This window comes from Tachypleus tridentatus, chromosome 2 (genome assembly GCF_004210375.1).
Source record: "Tachypleus tridentatus isolate NWPU-2018 chromosome 2, ASM421037v1, whole genome shotgun sequence".
NCBI classification, from domain to species: domain Eukaryota; kingdom Metazoa; phylum Arthropoda; class Merostomata; order Xiphosura; family Limulidae; genus Tachypleus; species Tachypleus tridentatus.
In genome coordinates this window covers 88,311,827-88,335,166 of record NC_134826.1, presented here as the reverse complement: position 1 = coordinate 88,335,166, position 23,340 = coordinate 88,311,827, and the positions used below count along the sequence as shown (strand labels likewise).

General features: G+C 30.9%; 1 protein-coding gene across 4 annotated transcripts in view; it reads left to right on the top strand.

The window, feature by feature from the left end:
• Positions 1 to 22,978, top strand: part of LOC143244440 (uncharacterized) — a 34,373-nt gene extending 11,395 nt beyond the window's left edge. The window contains exons 8-22 of one of the 4 annotated variants that reach the window (XM_076489088.1): positions 1,650 to 1,865; positions 2,255 to 2,354; positions 3,544 to 3,655; positions 5,032 to 5,199; positions 7,836 to 7,918; positions 8,808 to 8,883; positions 9,613 to 9,717; positions 10,433 to 10,642; positions 11,853 to 11,979; positions 13,036 to 13,174; positions 13,644 to 13,779; positions 14,612 to 14,722; positions 16,217 to 16,335; positions 18,191 to 18,317; positions 19,197 to 22,978. In XM_076489088.1, the coding sequence (XP_076345203.1) occupies positions 1,650 to 1,865; positions 2,255 to 2,354; positions 3,544 to 3,655; positions 5,032 to 5,199; positions 7,836 to 7,918; positions 8,808 to 8,883; positions 9,613 to 9,717; positions 10,433 to 10,642; positions 11,853 to 11,979; positions 13,036 to 13,174; positions 13,644 to 13,779; positions 14,612 to 14,722; positions 16,217 to 16,335; positions 18,191 to 18,317; positions 19,197 to 19,385 (2,018 nt within the window). In that variant the 3' untranslated portion in view covers positions 19,386 to 22,978. Of the gene's footprint in view, positions 1 to 1,649; positions 1,866 to 2,254; positions 2,355 to 3,543; positions 3,656 to 5,031; positions 5,200 to 7,835; positions 7,919 to 8,807; positions 8,884 to 9,612; positions 9,718 to 10,432; positions 10,643 to 11,852; positions 11,980 to 12,981; positions 13,175 to 13,643; positions 13,780 to 14,611; positions 14,723 to 16,216; positions 16,336 to 18,190; positions 18,318 to 18,816; positions 18,948 to 19,196 lie in introns of those variants that run through there. The other 3 variants (XM_076489086.1, XM_076489087.1, XM_076489089.1) reach the window with 3 other exon arrangements.
• The last annotated feature ends 362 nt before the right edge of the window (positions 22,979 to 23,340 follow it).

The window sequence follows — 23,340 nt, the reverse complement described above, 5'->3', positions numbered from 1 at the left end:
ATTAGTTATAAGTAACAATACTGAAATTATTACAATCTAACAGTTAGTGAATAGTAAAAAAAATCTCTATAAGGTGTAAGGGAAAGTAATCCAAAGTTAAGTAATTATTGTTACAGTAGGATAGCTATAAAAGTAGGAAATGAAGTAGAAAAAAACTGGAAGAGTTGGATAATGTTATATACAGAAGCTGTGTAAAATCACAGAAGTTGTGTAAAACCACAGAAGACATGTAAAACACTTTACATAAAAGATTAACAAAACCAATTAAAAACTTTTATGTTTCATTCTATTATCTGAAACCCTAACCTGAAGAAACATGTTGAAACTGAATTCACAACTTGTGTATGAACCTTTAGAGTTATTGTGACATCTGAGAGACTAGTCGTTATAACCGTATGCTGTTGTAGCACTTTTAAGTTGGTTGTTGCTACAGTGACTGAATAGTATCAGACATTTACCACTATTATAGTAATTTTAAATTTTACTTTGCTACTATAACATAATTTATTCATTGCTACAGTGACTGACACATATCAAACATTAACTGCTACACATATATGCTACTGCTACAACTATCACATGCATAAAAATAATCGTTTTAAATTTTACTTTGCTGGTATAATGTAAATTATTCATTGCTACAGTGACTGTAAGATTGAAAAGTGATATGATGCTATTGGAATGTAGTTGATCACTGTTAATAAAACAACATACCTAAGAAGCAATGCTGACAGCTTTTTTAAAGTAACATATGTGCAAAGCTAGGAGTTAATCATGTTATTGTATAAATTGAATCCTTATCTGTCAACAGACAGGAATTTCTTGCTTGTTATAAATTCCTGTTGCTACTATTGGTCAGTGTTGCTGATAATTTACAAAATTTATTTATTTTATATGTTTATTTTGTTTTTATATTTCTTATTTCTGACTATTTTTTTTTTTTATTGCATGTTTTAACCCAAGGTGATTGTTTATAAATCTGTTAATACTTTCCTTAGATTGTTGTATAGAAAACGAATCTGTGTTATTGAAACCCACACATTTCTGTGTCTTTAACATTAATTTTCTCTGGAAGTAACACCAGGAAAACAATTGTTGTCCATTTCCTAGTTAATTGTAAATTGTAAAATGTGAATTGAATGATCAGTGAGGGTGATTTATGTTTTATAACTAAAAATAGTTTATTACTTTATAGACATGATGATAGCACTGTTTTCTCTGTGAACTTAAAAACATGTACTTTGAAGGTTTTTGTATTTTTCTTTACAAAAATGACCTATAAAATATTTTTATGTCCAACTTGAATTACAGTTTTATGCTTGCATAAAAAATATCTTAAAATTTGAGACTTTCAACAAAGAATAAAACTTAACACTGTAATGATAAACAAAATTTGATAAGTTGGTAAATATTCCTTGAAAAAGTGTGTATTGTTTTTGGTCCAGATAATATTTGAATTTTTTTGAGTGGTTTAAGGTTGAAAAATTGCTTTTGAAAGAAATGAGACAACCCATAAAAACCTTTGTTTGGCCAATAAGCTTGTTAAAAAAAAATTCATGTTAAATTTTTTTCTCTCTCTCTTTCTTTTTTTGAATGGATCAGAACCTTAATTTTTTCTTATTACATGCACTCTTTTTCTGTGTTTAAAGAAATCATCAGTTTGGTAACAGACATGCATACCTGTGCTGGAAAGATTATAGACTGTTTTAGTGGCAAAGGAGGGACCCATGATGTGGCTCTTGACATGATTAATGGTCCTCTCTCTAATAGCAGGGGTGTTAATGGAGCTGAGGGGGACAATCTTGCTGCTAATCCTGCTAGACTGTGTTATATTGTCAAGCAGGCATTACGAGAAGGTGCAGTAGGTTAGTCCTATAGTCTTTTGTGTACCTTAAGCAGCTATAGACTGGAAAAGTTGCTTTATTTATCAATGTTTATATTTTTATTTACTTATAAAGAGTGTAAAGATATAAGATACAGCAAGTTACTTCTGTATCTGTGGTATCTTTATATATTTTCAAAAAGAGATACAATTAGTGTGAGTATTTGATAGTTTTTTTTATCTTCTAAGTATATACTTGAAAATGGAATAGTTCAAGTAAGTATCTTTTTTTTTTCTTCAGAAACAAAAGAATAAATTTTAATTTTACCTCGATAAATTCAGTAGCTAATTTTTATAGAGGGTTTAATATATTTGTTGAATTTTGTCTTCTGGATATTTAAGATTACTGAATTCAAGAATTCTCTCTTTCAGCGGGGGCAAAGCTGCTAATACTTTGTGACTTATTTTCACGGAGAAATCATGAACTTTCAAGAGAAGAAAGACATGAAATAATCAAGTATTGTAAGTCTAGGTGAGTAGTGATTCTAGCTCCCTCTGGTTAGTTTTAGCATGTAGTTAAATCCTAGTGGACAACGATATTATTTTAGGTTTGGAACATTCTTACAAATCTACAGCAATGATTATTCTGTGGTTAATGTCATCAAGTTTAATCCTTTCTCAATTTCTAAAAAAGAAAAATTATTCTAAATTACTTTCTTAGAGACGGTATTTTTACTTTCTGTGACTTGGCTTCATTAGGAGCTATCGATATCCTACAAGTTCACTAATTTACCTGGATCGAGCTAATAAAGTTACGTTTGGGAAATGTAGGTTGTGGTTCTTTTTATGGTTATAGGAATATTATTAGTTTTCAACTATAGATATGAAAAAATACTAAATGTTATACCTTGGAATACTCTGTATATTTGATATTGTATTTTGTTTCTGTTTTCATATCATAAGTTGAACAAAGCGGTCTCGTTGAGAGTTTATTGGGATAATTTTTTTAATGTGAGATTTAAACAAAACAGTTTATATTTACTTGGGTTTTTTTATTTGAAGCATCACAGTGCTACATTATTTCTGTATTATTTTTACTTCACATTGTAGCATTTACAGTCTTGAATGCAGTAAGTCTGTATTTCTGATACACTACTTTTACTTCACACTGTGACATTTAGTGTCTTGAATCAAATAAGTGCCTATATTTCTGATAGAGTACTTTTACTTCACACTGTAACATTTAAATTGTCTTGAATCCAGTAAGTGTCCATATTTCTGATAGAGTCCCTTTACTTTACACTGTAACATTTAAAGTGTCTTGAATCCAGGAAGTGTCCATATTTCTGATAAGTACCTTTACTTTACACTGTAACATTTAAAGTGTCTTGAATCCAGTAAGTGTCCATATTTCTGATACAGTACTTTTACTTCACACTGTGACATTTAGTGTCTTGAATCAAATAAGTGCCCATATTTCTGATAGAGTACTTTTACTTCACACTGTAACATTTAAAGTGTCTTGAATCCAGGAAGTGTCCCTATTTCTGATAGAGTACTTTTACTTCACACTGTAACATTTACAGTATCTTGAGTCCAGTAAGTGCCCATATTTCTGAACAGTACTTTCACTTCACACTGAAACATTTAAAGTGTCTCTTAGTAATCAACAGCCTGATTAATTTTATGAAACTGTAAGTTATGATTTTCTCTTCCTTCAGGTTACCAGTGTTTATGAATCAGCTTTACAAGCTGTTGGAAGTGATAAAACAGTCGTTCAGTAACTTGTCTGCAGGTGAAAGGTTAGACATGGCACATTATCTAGTGCCAGAGGTAAGCTGATTGAAACTCTCGGAATTATTAGAGGGAATACATTTTTCTGAAGTAAAATGAATTACAATATAAATTTAAAAAGATTACTGTTAAAATAATCAAACCTTTTCATGAAGGATTAATTAAAATCACTATTGTGTTTCAGTTAAATATGAGAATTCCAGAGCTTGACCACAGGGTTGTTCTACAACATAGGAGCAGGTTGTATTGTAAGCTATATATTTTTGTTAAATTTCAGACTATGACCAGTACAGATGTCTGATTGGTCATCAGAGAGTTTCATAGTGGAATGTTTTGGGTTTATGTTAAAAACAAAAAGGTTAAAAATGACACTTGAAACTAGATATTAGAGATAACATTTCATCTGTAAGTGTTAAATTAAAGAAACCCCTAAAGTTTGAAAGAGGAGTGTTACTTCACAGTAGATAAAGTAAGGTCATTAATCTAAGATGTTGCAGAAAGTTTGTGACAGTTAAAACCAATAAATTATGAATAATAATTTGTTCCTGAAGATGAAAGGCAGAAGACTTTTAAAACGTCGTCCTCTACACTTGTATCTCCATAACAGGAAGTTGCCGACCATTCTACAAAGTTTCATCAGTTTGTTCCTGTTTGTTAAAATATGGCTTATATATTGATTGTTCTTTAAGATTATATTTCTATAATTTTTTAAAATTTTGTTTGGCCTTGACATGGAGGTTATCATGATAAACTGTGGATATTAAAAGTCCATAATTTATGCAATATTGTTCCAAAATATTACTCTGCATTTTGGGATTGTGAATGTGTTATAAGAGTGGTCAAATCCCACTTTTTAGTTGGAGAAGTCTGACAGTTGGTAATAGATTCTGTTGAATGATCATTTCTCCTCTAATCTAATGATTCATAATTATTGACAGCTGGTGCAGGTAGACCTTGTTTAGCTTTGCATAAATATCTGAAACAAATAAACATTTTTGTTTGTTATGAGATTTGTACCATCAAAAATACTTTGTTAGAATTGTACAGTGATATATGTTGTTTCTTTTAGTGTGAATTACAGCCTTCAGGTTTCATTCTTGTCAAGATTGCATTCTTAATTATATTACAGTTTGTAACTGAATAATGAATATGGTGAAATGTCATCACATTATTCACATAACTAAATTAATTTAGGTTACTATATGGTGAAATAAAACAGACTCAAAACCCCATAGATATAGTAATGCTTTGTTGGAAGTTAAAGAATTCATGAAAAAACAAGTAATATGTTGTGGGTGAAGAAATCCTCAAAGTTAAACACTTCAGACTGGAATTAGTAAGATAGATCTTTCTGCTCTATTCTTTAATTCAGTTTTGTTGATTGAAAGATGAAGATTTGTAACTTTTTATTCTAGATAGAAGAAATCCTGGACTCTTTGTTCCAGTTGATAATTGAGGGAAGAACAGCATTAGAAGAGATAATTGACTTGTCTAGTGGTTCTGGAGAGAAGCCATGTTGTTCTACTTCTGAGAGAGTTAAGAAGGGTAGTGTAGGTGAAGTTTTAAGTCGTTCTTTGAAAAACGTAAGTTTCTTCTTGACTTCTAAACTTGTTAGTAAACAGTTTCTTATAGATATCATTAATACATCAATTTGTTAGTGTATGTTCAGATATTGTAAAGGATTTCATGTGTGGAAGTATTTAGAAACCTGATAATATAGTAATCTTATAGATAAGTAACTCATGAGAATTGTAGCTTTACAGGTTTATGACTGATATGAAGTTGACTAAAGCTGCAATGATAATGTTGTTTTTTCTATGTTAGATACATTATTTTCCACAAGATATTCCTCAAAAGAATTAAACATTATGAAACACTTGGTAGTAGAGTAGAAGGTATCTAAAGAAACTTGTTCATTTATTTAAACTTGTTATTCTGATCATCATTAAATTACCAATTTCAACTCTCAGTGAAGACTAATTTAAAATATTAAAACTGCTTAATGTGTTCTAGTTTTAAAGTTCTAATGAAACAAATGTGTGTACTAATGTGTTCTAAATCTATTTTACTGTACATGTGCATTGGGAGTGTAAGAATGAGATCTCATGTAAGGAAGCTAAAGTGATAAACATGGTGATGCTTCCATGTATAATGTGGATTGTATGAAAAATGGCAATTAAACAATGTATATGTTTTAGCCTTTGTTGGTTATTTAACAGTTTAATGCATTCATATGCTGTCTCTGCCTAATAAAATACTTATGCAGTTTAATCATTGTTGGTTATTAATACTGATATGTAAATTCTCACCACACTTATTATTACATGCTCATAAAATGTACTGAATTCAACTATTTTTTGTTTTTTTTAATACAATAAGAAAATACAACAAATCCATTACTTTCAAAGGTAAGTTTTGAGTACCTTTAATAACATTAAAGCAAACTTGTTCAGGAGTACTCACCTTTTCTCAGAATCCTTAATGAACTTGTACAGACACATTTAATCATACAAAAAAACTGATATTTACAGCTGTTTTATTAATATATTAAAAAATAAGAAATCCATTTTTAATGGTAGTTTTGAGCAGACATGTTTGATTAAAAAAAAAAAAGTCACCCAGAATCACTTGTTTATTTTTAGAATCTTCAAACTTTCATATGTACCCACGAACCAAATACGTGCAAACATGACTATTTTTAATATTTTAAGAACATTTGAGAATATAAGCATTCCATTGGTTAAATTGGCAGTTTTGTGCACTCTAAAAACGGGCATTCAGAAGTGCATATGTATTTTCAGAAACCTAAAGAAACTCTTTATTAGGCATATCTGTAAACTTCCAGACCTTTTTAATGTTGGAATGATAATTTAGAACAAGAGAAGTCCATCACTTTTAATTATATTTGAATACAACACATGACACCAAAAAAGCCATCTACAAATGCACACACATGCCAAATTTTGGCTCCCACTACCATTTTTAATTTAGTAACAGTATTTGAAATTTGGTTCTGAAATGATGTTAAAACTGAGTTTGGTGTAAAGTATCAATATCTATTTCACACAGAAATTAAAAATTTATAATATACAATAGAAATATTTGACTAGTACGAGGTTTTTGAAAAACTTTTAAATCACTATACATTTAAAAACTAGCAGCAGGCACCAAATTTTTAATTAAATTACAAAGGTTTTTGAAGGAAAATTATTGATCTAAAAATACACGAATTCCATTAATAACACTGGCCTGCAAATTTAAACTTTGTAAAAGTTGTTTTGGTTTTAATAACAAGAATCACAGGCCTGCAAATTTAAACTTTGTAAAAGTTGTTTTGGTTTTAATAATGAATAACACAGGCCTGCAAATTTAAACTTTGTGAAAGCTTTTATGGTTTTAATAACGAATAACACAGGCTCGCAAATTTAAACTTTGTAAAAGTTTTTTGGTTTTAATAACGACTAACACAGGCCTGTGAATTTAAACTTTTTTTTTTTAGTTTTAACACTGATTTTCTATAATTCAACTGTACAGATTTCAGAATTTTTTTTATATACTATTAGATAAGGGTATTTTAAGAATGGGGAAGGAAAAAAAACTTTTAGTTAACAAACTGACAATATATTACTACAAATATAGCAGAATATGTTTGGGTCATTCACACAACCTCTTGTTGTCATACTGACAAGTAAATATAAAAAAAAAAAAGTCAAACTGCAGACACACAAAAAGTGCTATTCAGAAAAGCCACTTCATGTGGCCTGATAACCATTTGTATACAAGTGGTGCATTTCTCGTGGGTTCTAGAATGACCAATAAGACTCTCATGTTATGGTTGGTCTATAGAATTCTATTACCAGCAGTTGTCCATGTATTAAGCATGACAAAATGTGATCCAATTTCAATGAAACTGATTCACTTATGTAAAAGTACAAATGATGTTTTATGGAAAATTTGTATGTGATGAAGAAAAATGGATATTTTCAGATTCAGTATGTAGGAATTACTGTATGTCTTAAAAATTTCAAGACAATAAAGCCATTGTAGGCTTATGTTATTAAAGCATTTTCATAATAACTTTTATAAAGTAAACATATTTGACGTGATGTCCAGTAAAACTGCTATTAACAGGTCTTATAACTTTAAGTAGTTTCTGTAAAGAAAACAATATTTGCATGTAGAAACATTTAAAATTCACTTGTATCTTTCTTTACCACAGGCTCTTCACATGAGAGAACTAATGAAGCTTCGAAACTTCCATGAGAAAGTTACCGTGGGCTTCATGAATCTTATGAGAAAGAAGTAAGTTATATGCTTAGCTTGTACAGTTGGAATAGCATATGAAGTCTCTACTTTAAGTGTTGCCAGAAGTTAGGATTTAAACAACTTTATTTCATGCCTAGGTTTCTGATACCTCTATTTCATGCCACAGTATTTTATGAATGAAGATAAAAGAGAAATTTTATGTGGAAAAAGAGTAGAAAGTTATTCTACCAACATGTGCAAGACAAAATGTGAAGTTTAGTTTTGAGGTTAAATATTAAAACAAAAGAGAGGATATCTTAATCTGGAGATTATGGAACTATGGCCCATGGACTGGGTCCAGCCCATGAAACCCAACCACAATGTTATATCTGTCCAGCCTAAACTAGTAATGGGTTTTTATGCAACATCAAGGGATACAAAGTTGGTGATGGTTCCTTTTAATTTCTTTTTTTGAGGACTGTAATATTAAGAATAAAAATAGAACTTTAAATAAAGTAGGGAGTACACAGGTTTTCATAAAACAGTAGTGGACCATAAATACCATAAATAAAGTTGGGGGTACACAGGTCTTCATAAAACAGTAGTGGACCATAAATACCATAAATAAAGTAGGGGGTACACAGGTCTTCATAAAACAGTAGTGGACCATAAATACCATAAATAAAGTAGGGGGTACACAGGTCTTCATAAAACAGAAATGGACCATAAATAAAGTAGGGAGTACACAGGTCTTCATAAAACAGTAGAGGACCATAAATACTGTAAGGTCTACACACATATTTGTGTTTTCTCCCATGGTCTTCTTAATGGAAAGTTTTTTCTCATCTTATGTACTTTTAGGGAATAACATACTGTTAGTAGAAGAATACTGTTTTTTTCTTACATGAGACTCAAAGTAACTTTTGATTTGTATTGAATCTTTCAGAGAAAGTTTCACTGATCTCACAACAATGCACAAAACCAGATCTGTTGCCAGAAACTTAGAACAGCTGATCGACGAGGTGTGTTAAGAGTTCTTTTTTTTCTTTTTTCTTTACAGTTTACTAGGAACATAATAAGAACCCATTATTTTGTTTGCTAACATACAGAAAAGAATAATAAAAAGGAAAATTTTCAAAATATTAGAAACATTCAGTGTTTAAATGATTTAAAATGACACTTATGTAAAACATCTATATACAATTAAAAGAAATACAACGTTAAAATTTATTTTGCAATGAATTTAATCTTCTGTTTCCTTTAACTGTAAATATCCAGTGCTTCTTAATGTTATGAATGATGAAAATTTTTACTTTAAGAAACTTGTGTTTCTGTTTACATAAGAAAATAAATGAGCTTGTTTTCTGTAGAGAAGCTTATAATCACAGATGATAGATATGAAGACTAAAACGACATTACTTATAATCACAGATGATAGATATAAAGACTAAAATGACATTACTGCTCTTCAGTAATTATTATTTTATGATGGTTTTCTGAATCATTAAGTTATAATTCTGTTTAGTATTATACTTTTCAAAACAAAACATGAGTACTTGTAACTTGCAGTTTATTATTATTCATGGTGATGGTATTATTAGTGAAAGTGTAGAGAGAAGTTCTAGCTTGATCTGAAAGGCTAGCTGCCTGTTCTTTTGTAGCCATGTGTTATTGCGCATAACTGTGATCTAGGTTACTGCATTTATTAACAAAAGATGGATGTTAAAGGATCCTGTTTAATTGCTATGTAGGTTCCAATGTTCCTCTTAAGGATCGAAGAGCTTCGAGCTGCTGTGGATGACAAGTTGACTTGGAAAGAATGGAAATATTTATTTAAGTTGGGGACATCTAAAGTTGTGAGTTGTTTGCAACTTAACATTAAGATTTTTCACTTAATAAATTAGGAACCTAAACAGGTGAAAAGGAATGGTGTAGAAGTGAAAGTTGTGAGACTTCTGTGAATACAGTAAAATCAGTTCCTCTTAGTTAACTTGTGCACGTGATTTTAAAACTATCTTTGACATGGATTAACATTTGTTGAAACATTAAAGACAGTGATACTTTTTGAAGGGAAATGTCTTAGAGCTATAACACTATTTATATTTGGCTTGTATGGTATTGCAGTGTATTTCACATACACTTATTTGATGGATTAACTTTATCATTAATTTTAAATGTGTATGCTTTAGTGAAAGTCTTTAAAGGTTTTAATCAACAATTTATAAAACTAGTTAAATGTTAGTTGTCTCAATGCTTTTATTATTATGGTTTGCTCAACTCTAATACTTAGATAAAGTTTAATTGTTACTATATTTGATACTTTTGAGCTAGATGTGAGATCACTATTAGCATTAACTCTCTTTGCTACTACACAAGATACAGTATTAAGTGAACTTATTTAGTTATTATTCTTCAGAAATATTAAATATTTCATTGAAAGGTTTGATTTTAATATGCAGAAGTCTCACTCCAACCCAGTACGTTACAAGTTTTGTTACAATAGAAAGTGAAGGACCTGACTCATTCCACTACATGAAATCAATATTTTAGTTCAAACTGAAATATTTTTAGGCCTGGGTCTTCAGCAAGGTTGTGTCCCATCGAGCCACCCTGCGGAGGATTATAAACCGGATTAACAAGTTTGTTAGCCACGAACAGTTCACAAAGAGTTTAATCCATCTGGGTCTGTTGGATGCCTCAGGACAGACCCAAGGTCCAAACTCGGACACTCCTTTTGTACCGAAGAGTTCCATCCACAATTCTGCTCCTCTTGTCCCTCAAGTGAGTAGTATCTTGTAAATATTATAAATAATTACAAATTTCTGTTATATTGTCATATACCTACTACAGTGATAACACAAACGTTTTGGATAATTTTAACTTGGTAAGGCTTGTTTTGGAAACATGTTAAATAATATGAATTTATGATAGTGTGAATGCTATTAGGTAATTATAATGTGTAATCTTTAGGCTGTTTCTTCAAGTCAGTTAACTATCCTTTTTTCTGTTATATCCATTCATCAGTTCTTTTTGTTGAAAAAGTCAGTATTTTAATTATCCATCTTTCTGATAACTAATTTGTCAAATCGTTTTGGTTAATATTACAGTATTTATTTTATCCATCTTTCTGATAGCTGATTTGTCAAATCGTTCTGGTTATAGTGACAATATTTATGTTATCCATATTTCTGATAGCTGATTTGTCAAATTGTTCTGGTTAATGGTGACAGTATTTATGTTATCCATCTTTCTGATGGCTGATTTGTCAGCTCCTTTTGTTTAAATTATCTCTACTAGCCTATTCATCAGTTTCTTCAGATACCAGTTTAATTTATTCCCAACTTAAATTGTAAGAGTGAAAGAAAAAGAAAGGATCTTTGAACTCGAACATTGTGTTATATTGGTATGAAGAGCTTTGCCAAAGTGTATTTGAAGCGACGTTGACATTCTTTATGTAACTGCTACAAAAGGTATTTTTGCTGAAGCTCAAAACTAGCTAATGGTAGCAGTGGCCAGTGAAAAAATGGGCAACTGGATGAAAAGGTAGTTGTTCTTCTGGAAGGCTTTTGTTGGGTTCATTGAGTGGAAAGTGAAGATAGTCATTGTGACCTGTATAGGTCACTTTCATTGTCCACTACAGAATTATATTCTGACTTTACATTATACACTTGAAATATACTGTATTTTGTAGATTGGTCAGTTGAATCATCTAGCCATCCACCATTCAACAACAATTACTGCTACTGTCTAATATTGATCTGCCTTGTAGGTTAGCCAATAGGATCATCTCTTCAGCCATTCAGTTACTGATGTTGTTTTTATTATGGATTTTCAAACAGCCTACTTGCAAAGTATTTTGAGTTCTGGATTGTTTTTTAGCTATTAATAATCTTAATATTTGTCCTATTTTGTTTTATATTTTAAAAGTTTTACTTCTAATTTGGGGACTTTGGGTTAACAGGTTTTGGTTTAAGACTAGGTCTACTTTCAGACAGCTGTTGTAGAATCTTTGTGTCGGCCACCTATGTCCAGAGATAGTTTACTAGCCAAAAACTCTGTCCAGCTGTTGAAGAGTGGTCAAGGAACTGACATGACTTTTCAGATAATTACAGTCCAAGGTGAGAAACAAACACTGATACTTTTCTCATAGTATATGTACCATGTGACTTATTGAGAGAGGGTTTGAGAACTACTTATTTTGTAGTTTTAAATAAAGTTTCCAAGCTGTTTTAAGCTAAACTTGTTTTATTGTTGTAATAATTATTGTTTTTTGATATATTTATTAAACCAAGAGATTGATGAGCATGTTGTTATGGTTAAAATTACCAATTTAAAAGAAATTCACTTGCTGTTTGTTTCCAATTATAAAATGCCACATTCTTATTAGTTAGCTTCTTGGCTGCCGTTGGAGTTTGTTTCACAAAATTAGCTGTCATAATGGGAGTCAAAACCCTCTGATGGATTTGAAATGTACATAGATATTAAACATGGAGTAATTTTGTTTTAGATCTAAAATTATTTTCTAAGTGCTGTTAAGATTATTTAGGCATAAGAGTTAGACCTTTAGGCTTAATTAAACTTTCATCATTTAAATATATCTTTTTAACACTTTTTAATTCTCTACTAATGATCTAAGGGTCTACTGTTTAGGAATATTTTACCATAAAATTTTGTTGATGATTTTAGAATGACTGTGATACGAGTCACAGTTAGATGCTATTAGTTAATTAGAATAGCCCAACTGTTAGCAGCAGATACTTTTGACTAGCTGCCTTTCCTTTAGTGTATGAAATGGCTATAGAGTACAGCCCAAATACAGTTTTCCTCATATCTGAAATAACTAATTCTTTATCAATTTGCATTTGATTTCTCTTTTAATGTATCTTTATTATTATTTCACAGTAAAGGTGAACTGATTATTTTGATTGTTACTTTAATTATATTTTATTATGCAAGAATCAATATAAACAGTTTGTGACTTGCATCAAGCCTAAATTACGTATCTGAAGGTGTGTCTTTTATACTCACGAAGTAGCCGTAACATTAATTTTACACAGACATAAAATTCTGATTAAAATATCAGGTTGCACTGGATATTATTTATTGGTGGTTTCTGGTAGTATTTTTTGTCCATAAATGTGCAGATTCAACAGACACAGTGATTGACTATACAGAAGGTCACCCAGTTGACCAGTCTACCGTTGAACAAGAAGTTGAATGCCATGAAATTAAAGCCCATTGTGTAATCATCGCTGCACAGTGTGATTGGTTCCGTCGAGCTCTTCTCAGTGGGATGAGGGAATCAATAGACAAGTTAGTGAAACAGTTTATGGGTTTAGTTTAGTAGTAGTTATATGTAGCTACAGAAACTGTACACATGCAAAAATAAAACATCTTGTATGGCAATTAGTGAAAAGGCAGAAGACGATGTGAGACTGAAGAAAGACACACAAGTGTTAAAACTAGTTTCTGTGATATCAGACTTTTATCAGTTTGTTCCATTTACTGATTTTTTCATTATTTGTAAACATATAATAATAAAATAGCTGTCTATATGAGCTACTTTTATATAACTTATAGTGATGCAAATTTTGTTGTTGTTTTTAAGAGTTTTGCAGATGATTATTTGGTAGAATTTATATACTGAATAATAAATTTTTTATACCACTGACAACAGAAAAAATAATGAAGGGTGTTCCATAGTAATACTTATTGGGTTTAATATTATAAGTTTGAACTATTGTATTTATTGAGCCTGCATTTCTTTTCTTCTTTCCTGTAGAAAAATTGTCGTCCATGACAGCAACCCCACATTATTCAGGATATTTCTGGAGTACTTGTATGGTGGATATCTAGAAACTAGCCAACTGTCTACAGAACAACTGGCTGACCTCATGCAATTAAGTGATAGATATGAGGTAAAGAGAGAGCTTCTTCACATACTGTCTGATTTCTTTATTCTTACTCTATTTAAGAGTGTGTGTGTTAAATTATTATGATTACAGTGAAATGTTGTATTTTTATTTTTCTAAAGTACTTTTAATGAGCTTTCCTTAACTTTATGTTGATTTTGTAAGACAACAAGGAAGTGTTACTTTTTCTTGGATGGTCTCATCTCTGTTCTTTTTCTTAAGTTGTATTAAAGGTTGTTTTGATTTTGTAAGATGACACAGAAGTGTCACACATTTTCATGAATGGTCACATCTGTGTTCTTTTTCAGAAGTTAAAGTTTATGTTGATTTTGTAAGATGACAAAGAAGTGTTACACTATTTTTTTTAATATTCAGAACTGTAACCTTCTTTGTGGGTTGGAATGGTACTTCAGAAATGTTATGGAGTTGGTGACAAACTGCATTGTCTGCTTTGAGAGACTTTGTAATGATTGAACAATAATAATGCTATGTGTTGTTCCAATAATGTTAGAAGTGGATTTGTATCTCTTTATGGATACTTTAGCATCTGCATGGGTTTCTGAACTGGTTTCTTAGTTTATCTTGTATTGTTTTTTTTTTTTAGTTAAACATTCTTTGGAAGGCTTAGTCTTACCTTCTCATGGCTTCCAACTTGCCATCATATCTGGCCATTCTTATATCTTCTTAACATTTATATTGATTTTGTTTATAAATTTTCTTCTAATATTATCTCCTGAAACTTTAGATACAAAAACATTATACAAATGTATGGGTTTTAAAGCCATAAATGTACCATAAATTGGGTGAATTACATTAAATTATGATTTCTTAACTTCAGATGGATCCTTTGAAGCAGTTGTCTGAAGAAGCACTCAAGGCTCACATTGATGAAGATTCAGCTTTATTCCTTCTTAGTATAGGAGACCAATTTAATGCTAAGAAACTGAGGGTAAGGTTTTCTGTGTTGTTAAAATAATTCACTTTCCAACTGTTAAACTGTTGGAGGCTTTTTAGAAGACCTAGGTGATGATGTAATCTATAACCTTGAATCACGACTGCTGATTGCTATTTCTAATGACATTGCACACCCCTTATCATCTTCTGTTTTCCTATAATTTAATATCTTAAATGTAGTTAGGATTTTTGCAGCTATGGTTCACTTCTTTAAGGGACAGTTAAAAGTTAGTAAATGACCCAGAAAGATATTAACTGTAATGGTTTGTGACTTGTATTTAACGATTTCATTTGCACCAGTTTTTATGTCTATAACAACCTTTCTTTACATATTCCATCATGTATCAGTCTTTACCAGTGTTTAACATCCTTAGGTCATAATTTTAGTATTGTTCGTCACTCTTAGGTCACTGTCAATGTGGTGCTACATGAGCCATGTTGAATCATACACGAGCTAATAAAAAACTGCTCTAACATTTTGCATACTAAGTTCAAGCTACACAATCCAGTGAATCCAGTGATAAGACATCTTTCCTCTTCAAGCCTGAATGATAGATTTGTTTCTTATTTCTGCATTTGTTTTTTCAATGTCATGTTAAATTATAAAGAGTGAGCATTCTTCACTTGTGACTTTGCTATTTTTAATTTCTCATCCACACTAGTTATTGTTTTTACATTGTAAGTGCTAACAAAACATAGCAATCAGCCATTGGTTCAACAATATGTAAGATCTTTAATTTCACACGCACACGACTTGTTACTTTTTTGGAGAATTTTATACAGATAATATTAGACATCCTACAAATGAGATATAAAGAACATTCAACTGATATTTAACACCACAAGAGACAAAACTTGTTAATATCAGTTGGTGACCATGCTGTGAAGACATTTGCTGAATTTTTGTGTTACTACTTTGTAAGTTAAATTAATAGATGCTCCAATGTAAGTGGAAGGATTACAGTGTAATGTTAGTGTTCCTTCTCATATTATTTGGTAATCCCACACTCGAGTTACTTATTTTTTAAGTATTTAACAACACTCTCTTACTCTGTATTTTACTTGTTTTCAAAAGAAAGCCAAGAAGGACATTTATCTTATTTTTTACTTATTAATATTTCAATATTTTATGTATTTCTTTCACATGTATCCCCTTTTTTTAGGTTATTTTTGTTTGACTTACTTTACTGTTGTTTCCCTTTTCTGGTTTTTCATGCTTGCTTTCAAGGTACTTTTAAGTCTAATGTGGTATTGTATTCACCAGTAATTCTATCTTAACATTTAGGTGTACTGTTGAATATTTATTGGTTGTGTGTATACATTGTATTTGTTTACTAGTAGTTTCATATCTGTATCCATAATGATCAAATATGGGATTGATCACAAAACTACATAACTGACACTCATTTTAATAATTGCATATGTTACCGGTAGTGATACTGTATGTAGTAATAGTATTATGAGAGAAAAACAATTGTTTTTTTTACAGAATGCAGCCTTGGAATATATTGCCCTGAATAAAGACATCATCAAAAGTGATGTTTTTTATGATCTTCCTGAAGATTTACAGTCTGAAGTAGAAGAAATGATAACTTGGGTTGAACTTCGGTAAAAAACATTTTTATACCCAATAGATGTCATGAACTTCTTTTAGTTAAATCAGTATTTAAATTTGGCTTTGATTTTATCATGTTTAAGTAAGGTCTTAGGATTTGTAAAATATTAAATTCCTGATGGTGACAAAGTAATGCGTTGAAACATTGAGTGTACGAGATGTCCAGCAATATCAGGTTTTTATTTTACTTTAGTGGACTATTATGTAAATGTTTTATTGTAATTTAAAAATCTGTTGAGTGTGTACTATTAAACACTACTATTGTTTATAAATTTGGCAATTAGAAGTACACCAGTCCTTCTCACTACACCATAATTTACATAATGAGTGCTCACTGTTAGCTGATATTAAATGTATTTAGAATGACCAGCATTCCAAACCAAAAAACTGTGACAGCCCAGCCCTTGCCCCTAATTTCAAAATAGTCCTTACAGGTTTGAAATAACTTAATCCATTTACTGTTCCACAATATTTCTAAATATATTAATGTTGACGTTGTTTGTGAAATAATTTCAACTACATTTTTTGGTAATAGACACAAAACAAATGAGACAAAATATTCAAATCATACATCCAAGAAATTTTTAATTATTCTTTATCTAATATAACTTCAAATAGGCTACTTGACTCTGTAAAGGGTTTTGATAATGATCACTATCGTACTGTCTCCACAATCAAACCTGGTTTTTTACCAGGCACAGCTGAACCTTTCATCAGACTTTAGTGGCAGGAGAGTACATATTACAACAATGAGCAGGGTGCTGGGACAAACTGCCAAACAACAGAACTCTCCTGGTTTTGCCAGGACATTTTATAATTCTAATTTTATTTAAACAACAATTATGTATCTTACTAAATGAACAAGTAGGCTACATTTTCACTTCCATGCCACCTAGTTAATCTGTGTTGTTAGTCCTGTTGAAGCTGAAACCAACAGGAGGGTCAATATTGTTTCACTATTAGGGCTTCCTTGTAACCCTACACTACAGGTTTTAGATGTATTTTGGAAAGCAACACCTCTGACAAATTTGTAACACTGGTTTAAGTGAAATACCTAATTTGTAAACCATAAAGAGTACACTCTTGCATCACTTTGTCACCTATAATAAGCCTCATAATGCTGCTGTTATTAAAATGTAATAACCTTCTTCAATAGTGGTTGTCTGTCAAATAATGGTGGATTAACCAGCTGTTGAAATGATGCATATCACTAGCTTTAATTGATGCAACTGTGGTTATAGCATTGAACTGTAAAAAATAAATGAGAAATTTACAGGTAAATAATTAAATGTAGCAAATACATGCATAGATAAATATTTATTGTTTGTAATATTTTTCAGTAAACAAGCTATTAATCATTCATATAAAGCATTTTTTAACCCTAAAGCTACCAACTTGTTCATGTATCATTTGCTGCTGGTGGTTCTTAAAAATTTAACATTTTATTAATTAATTTTATAATGTTGGTTGCTGGAACATTCAAACATATTTAACTGAAAAAGGTTATTCAAGTCATACATTTTCTGTGTACAAAATACATAAAGGCCCCAACAAATTCATGGACCCACAAACAGTTTGAAACATGAGTAATTTAAAAAAATTGTTTAAAAAAACTGATGGGGTCCATACCATTTAGTAATTATGGGGTGACATTTCTTAACCAAATTAACTATATAACAAAAAAAAAGTCTTGGCATTTTCAAGCTATTTTCTTTTTATTATGATTTTGAACTTGGCTAATACTTACCTGCTTAATGCATGCATATTCCAGATAAAATCTATTAAGATATGTTTAGTAGTATGCTATTTTCTAAGTTATTATTAATACTGTTACAATTTGAATTCTAGGAATTCCCAGCGAAGTGATGAGCTATCATGTCCTCAGTACTTAGGTGCGGAAAGCCCCAGTTCTATGTCCTCTAGTCTTCTTGATATTGAGGAACTTACTTCAGCCATCAATATTTCTGGAAAAGAGGTTAGAAATGTGTTTCTGTGGTACTTTAAGAAACAAGTTATGGTTGTGTTGTACTGGCCTGCTTGCATACTTGTATTTAGTTAATATTGCATAAGAAAGGGGAAAACGAGTAAATGTACATAGTTGAATGAGGTTAAATAAACAAAAAAAGAAGTGTGTTGAAATCATTAAAACAAGAATGTTCTAAAAATTAAGAGCAAAATATAATAATTAATTAATATCTGCTGGAGTCATTCAAATGATATCATGTTCTCCAAAGAGCCCCAGTCTTAACCTAATTGAGCACATCTGGGATTTGATAGATCAAAACTTGACATATCAGAAGTTCCTTCCAAAGAAACTTTATGGAAGTGTATTAGAGACACCTTAATGTAATGTATTGGTAGGTAAATTAATAATAAAGTATGTGTCTATTTTAACACATTTGCTGCTATGTGATTGTCAGTTAATAATAAAGTACATGCTTATCTTAACATGTTTGCCATCTTTCTTCCACCAGTGGGTCAGTTAATAGTAACGGATATGATTACCTTAACACGTTTGCTGTCATGTACCCCACTGATGGGTCACAATTGACTTAGTTATGGACAGCATGACACACCAGTGAGACACATTACAAGTGGCTTCAATAAGCTAAGTAAACGTAGTATAGTTATCCATTTAAATATTAGATACCTGGTTTTAAGTACAAAAAGAAAAATGTGGTTGATTCTAGAGTAAGAATTATTACTACTGGTGACAGCAAATGTATTAGGATAAATTTTATTTTCAAATAATTTTCATACTCTTAGCCATCTCTATGTTCTTAGGTTATAATTTAGAAAAGATGTAAGTTGTGCATGATCATAAAAGCTGTTTTAATTTTCTTTCTTTGTGTAGAGAGAAGCAACTTCCGATTCAAGTTCGGTTGAAGAACTCCCTTTGACTCACGACTCTGCCCAGTTAGAGGCTTGTGTTGCCCAGTTACGTGACATTGTGGGCGAATCTGTACCTCAAGAACAATTAGTCCGCATTTCTCTAGCAGCTGATTATGATGTAAACAGAGCTCTCAATTTTTTCTTTTCCTGAGTCTGATCGTTTTAGTCACGTGTGTTGTTTGGTTGTTTTTTTGTTAGTTTGTGTTGGCCAGCCCAGAATGGGTTTTGGTGCAGATCACACCTTGTTATTAATAATTTTGTTACCTGGTCCTAGAATACAGTGCTGGTCCGCTGTAGGTGTGTAAACTAATGTCACCAACCGAAGATTCCAGCCCTTCTTATGTCCATAGCCATGACGACATACTTACTGTATAGATACACCTCACAGCTATAAATGTATTACTTGTACAAATAGATTCTCTTCTCTTCTTACTATTAGCTTTATTCTATTTGGTTTCAGATAACTGGAACAAATTTGATTCTAAACTTTTTTTTTTCCATCTTTATTGGAGGAAAGCCAATGATTGTATTTTAAAACTGTGTTAACTCTTGGTGCTGTTACATCTTAATGCCCTGCAAACTTTAACTATTAAGACTTAAATTTCATTATCACCTTTATTTATTAACACTTATTTTTCAACTTTACTATCGATTACCAGTTGAAAGGTTTAATATATGATACTTGTTACTAACTCTCTATGAAAAAAACAACACACACACACATGTGTATGTGTATATTGTTTGAGTTTAATAATATTTGGATCTCCATGATTTTTACAATCTAGTTTTACTTTACAATCATTCTAATGGAACCACATGGTTTCAGGGTTCTTCTTGCTTGAGTTTGGATTTCCGTTTTGTCAGATGTTCATGCTTTTAATTTCAACAATAAAGAGAGAATAATTTCATTTAGTGAAACTGGTATATATTTTTATTGATTTTTAATGCAATTCCCAAGTTTCGTTTATTCTATGTATGGGCAACAACCATATGTGTTGATATTAAATATACTGGTTTTATCTCCAACTTTCATACACATATCTTTAAAAAGTGTGCAGGGTATGGTTTACATAACCTTTTATAACAGAAAAAATTTCTAAGATGACAGACAAGATTGTTTTTCTTCTTTCACTTGTGTCACCAGAGTTACAAATTTTGAGCACTGTGAAAAAAAAAACTTAGAAAGAAACTTAAAATTTTCAGATTTGTACAGTAATTTAATTTATTTTGTTTTTTCTTGTAGACTTATTTAAAGAGAGATAAGATAAATTATAGATGTTCACACAAACATTCCAATAACGTTTTAAATTTGGAAAGCTCCTATGTGATTTCACAAAAGTTGTATTTTTGGACTCAAATGAAAAGCTTACCAGAATAATAAAATTAAGTAATAGTATGGTGGCAGCTTTAGAAACATTGTATTAGTTCCAAGTCTCATCTGAAACAAAATATGGCAGTGTGATGTTTCAGTAGTAAGTGTCAGTTTGTTTGTAAGGAAAAAAGTTTTTGTTTTCTAAATATTAAAACACAGAAACATTGCGAAGGATATCCTGAAGGTCCAAGCTAGTGTGTTTAAATTTAATCGAAATCTGCAAAATGTTCTATTCAGCAACCAGTTATTCTTCTTCTTTGTGTGAAAGTGTGTCTATAATACTGATCATGTTACACTTGGGAAAAAAATGTTAAAGGACATTTATAATTTTTTTCACACTGTTACAATGCCGTAAGCATTTAGATTGTTACATAATTAGCCTTCATGGTATTATGTGAAAATAACCTAGTCACACATTCTTCTGTTGTTATGGATGGGTACTATGAATGTCCATATTAGTTTAATAATGTACCTACTCTGTCATCAGTCTTTCTGTTGATTTGGGATTGAGTACTATAGACAGTGTTAAGATATCTCAGTAGTGTTAGTTTAATAAAGTCTTAACTTTAATTAATTCTTCAACTTTGTCTTTTAAGAATAATCATTAAAAGATTTTTTTCTGTTCATGTGAGCAATAATTTCTATTTAATTTTAAAGTGATGTCAAATAATGTAATCCTTTAAAGGTTTCTCACTGAAAAATGCTTGTTTTGTAGAACTGTGTTTCTTCATGTAGGCAAATCATCGAGACATTTAGTGAAAAGTACAGATAAAAGTCAAAATTGTGCAGTCATGTTAATAATGTTTTTGCCTGGTCTGAAGTTTCTAGTTAATATTGCTAAATTTGATGATAAATTTTTAAACTTTGGGTATACATATCTGGCCTATTTTTAGTACATAGTGTATAAAGTAACAGCAATATTGGAACAAGTCATATTACTGTTGAAACAACTGTCCACAGGTTACATATAGAACCTTGGCCTTTCTATGTTAAAGATTCCTCACGTGGTCTAATTTTTATCTTGACACGGCTTCTTCTGATACAGTATAAGCAGATCTTAAAATTATAGCAATGCCTTGAACAATGTTTTCTGCATTTGTTTCATTAAATATTGAGGCAAAAATGTATATTTCTCCTTATTATTTGTTTTGTCAGGAATTTAATGTGATCCTAGACCTGTATATCTACTTTTAATGAAAGGAAGAACACAGAGATCAGGATCTTGTTTCATTTATGTGTTGTTACACGAAAGGGCACCACTTGTTGTGTATAACATTTTCCTGAATAGGAACAGTGATACAAGCCATAAAATCACACATAATTGAAATCTGAGTGAATTTCTTTATATTGCCTCTTCTGTGATGTTGCAACTTTTCTTTGTGAAACATGGTTTTTTTTTCAGTTTACTGACTTTTTGTTTTTTTCTAACATTTGATTTAGTCGAAGACAAAAAAATGTTATGGGAAATCCAAAATGGAAAATATGTTCCTTTCTGTACTGTTTAGATTTAAGAAGAGGTGAAAAGGTGAAGGCTGTTTTTTCCACACGAGGCAAATGATTCACCTATACTTGATGGGAACTTACAAGGCACTTTGTTGGCACAGTTTTCAATGTTACTATAATCATACTGATGTCTTCCTGTCATAAGGTCTGGATCAGAATGCATAGATTATTCATAGTTTTTGTGTAATCTCCCCTCACCCCCACAGTTTGTTTTCCCTCTTGTATAGGAAAATATTTTTCTAGCCTTGGCAGACATTTGCATATCCATATCTGATGTAGTTTTCAATGCCAGAATGTTTTAGTGTTTGCCACTTATTAAACTGGAATATATTATCCTCATTTAACCTAATGATGTTTTCTGCTGCTTGAATAAAAAAAATTAACTATATCCCCACCCCAATTGAACAGAGATACCATGTTCTTAATTCCTACTGCTTTGGATAAGAACCTACTATCCCTCATTTAGCAACAAAACATTTCCATTGCTTTGAAAGGAACATTTAACATTCCTATTGCATGAGTAAGAGCATTCCAACTTGTTTTTGAAGTGTATCTCACTATATTCGCATTTCATTTCTGGGATCTTTCACTGCAGTGGCTTACAATTTTAAGGTTAATACCCCAAAGTAGCCTACTTGCTCAAATGTTTCAAATAAAGATTACTTTAAATGGTTTTGTTTTTCTCCAAAGTGCATGCTTTCATTCCAGTATTTTACTTCACACTGTTGATGATTTCTTCCAGAGGAAGAAACTTTGTCTTTTAGTAGTGTCTTTAATTACATACTTTTTTATCCTTAAACCCTACTTTGCCATCTAAAACTTGTGATGAAGTATGTCTGTATTTAGTAGAATAAAGGAACATGGACGTTTTTATGTGTTTTGACTTTATTTTCACTAGTACTTATGGTTCTTTTTTATTTAAATGTGGGAAACATATATGCAGTGAAGGAATAAAACGTTCTGTGAATGTCACATTTCAAGTTCTAGTGCTCATGTAAGTTTATGATAACACATCACCTTTTTTTTTTCATAAAGATATGCATGCACACACACACACACACACACACACATGCAATTTGAAACCTAGCTAATACAAAATGTGAACACTTGTGGTTATTGGTTTGAGGAGACCAACATTTCATTTTTTCACAGTTGTAGTTATTAGTTTGAGAGAACTCAATTTCTGTTTATTTACAGCAATTTTATATCATAAGTGTACCAACAGATACAA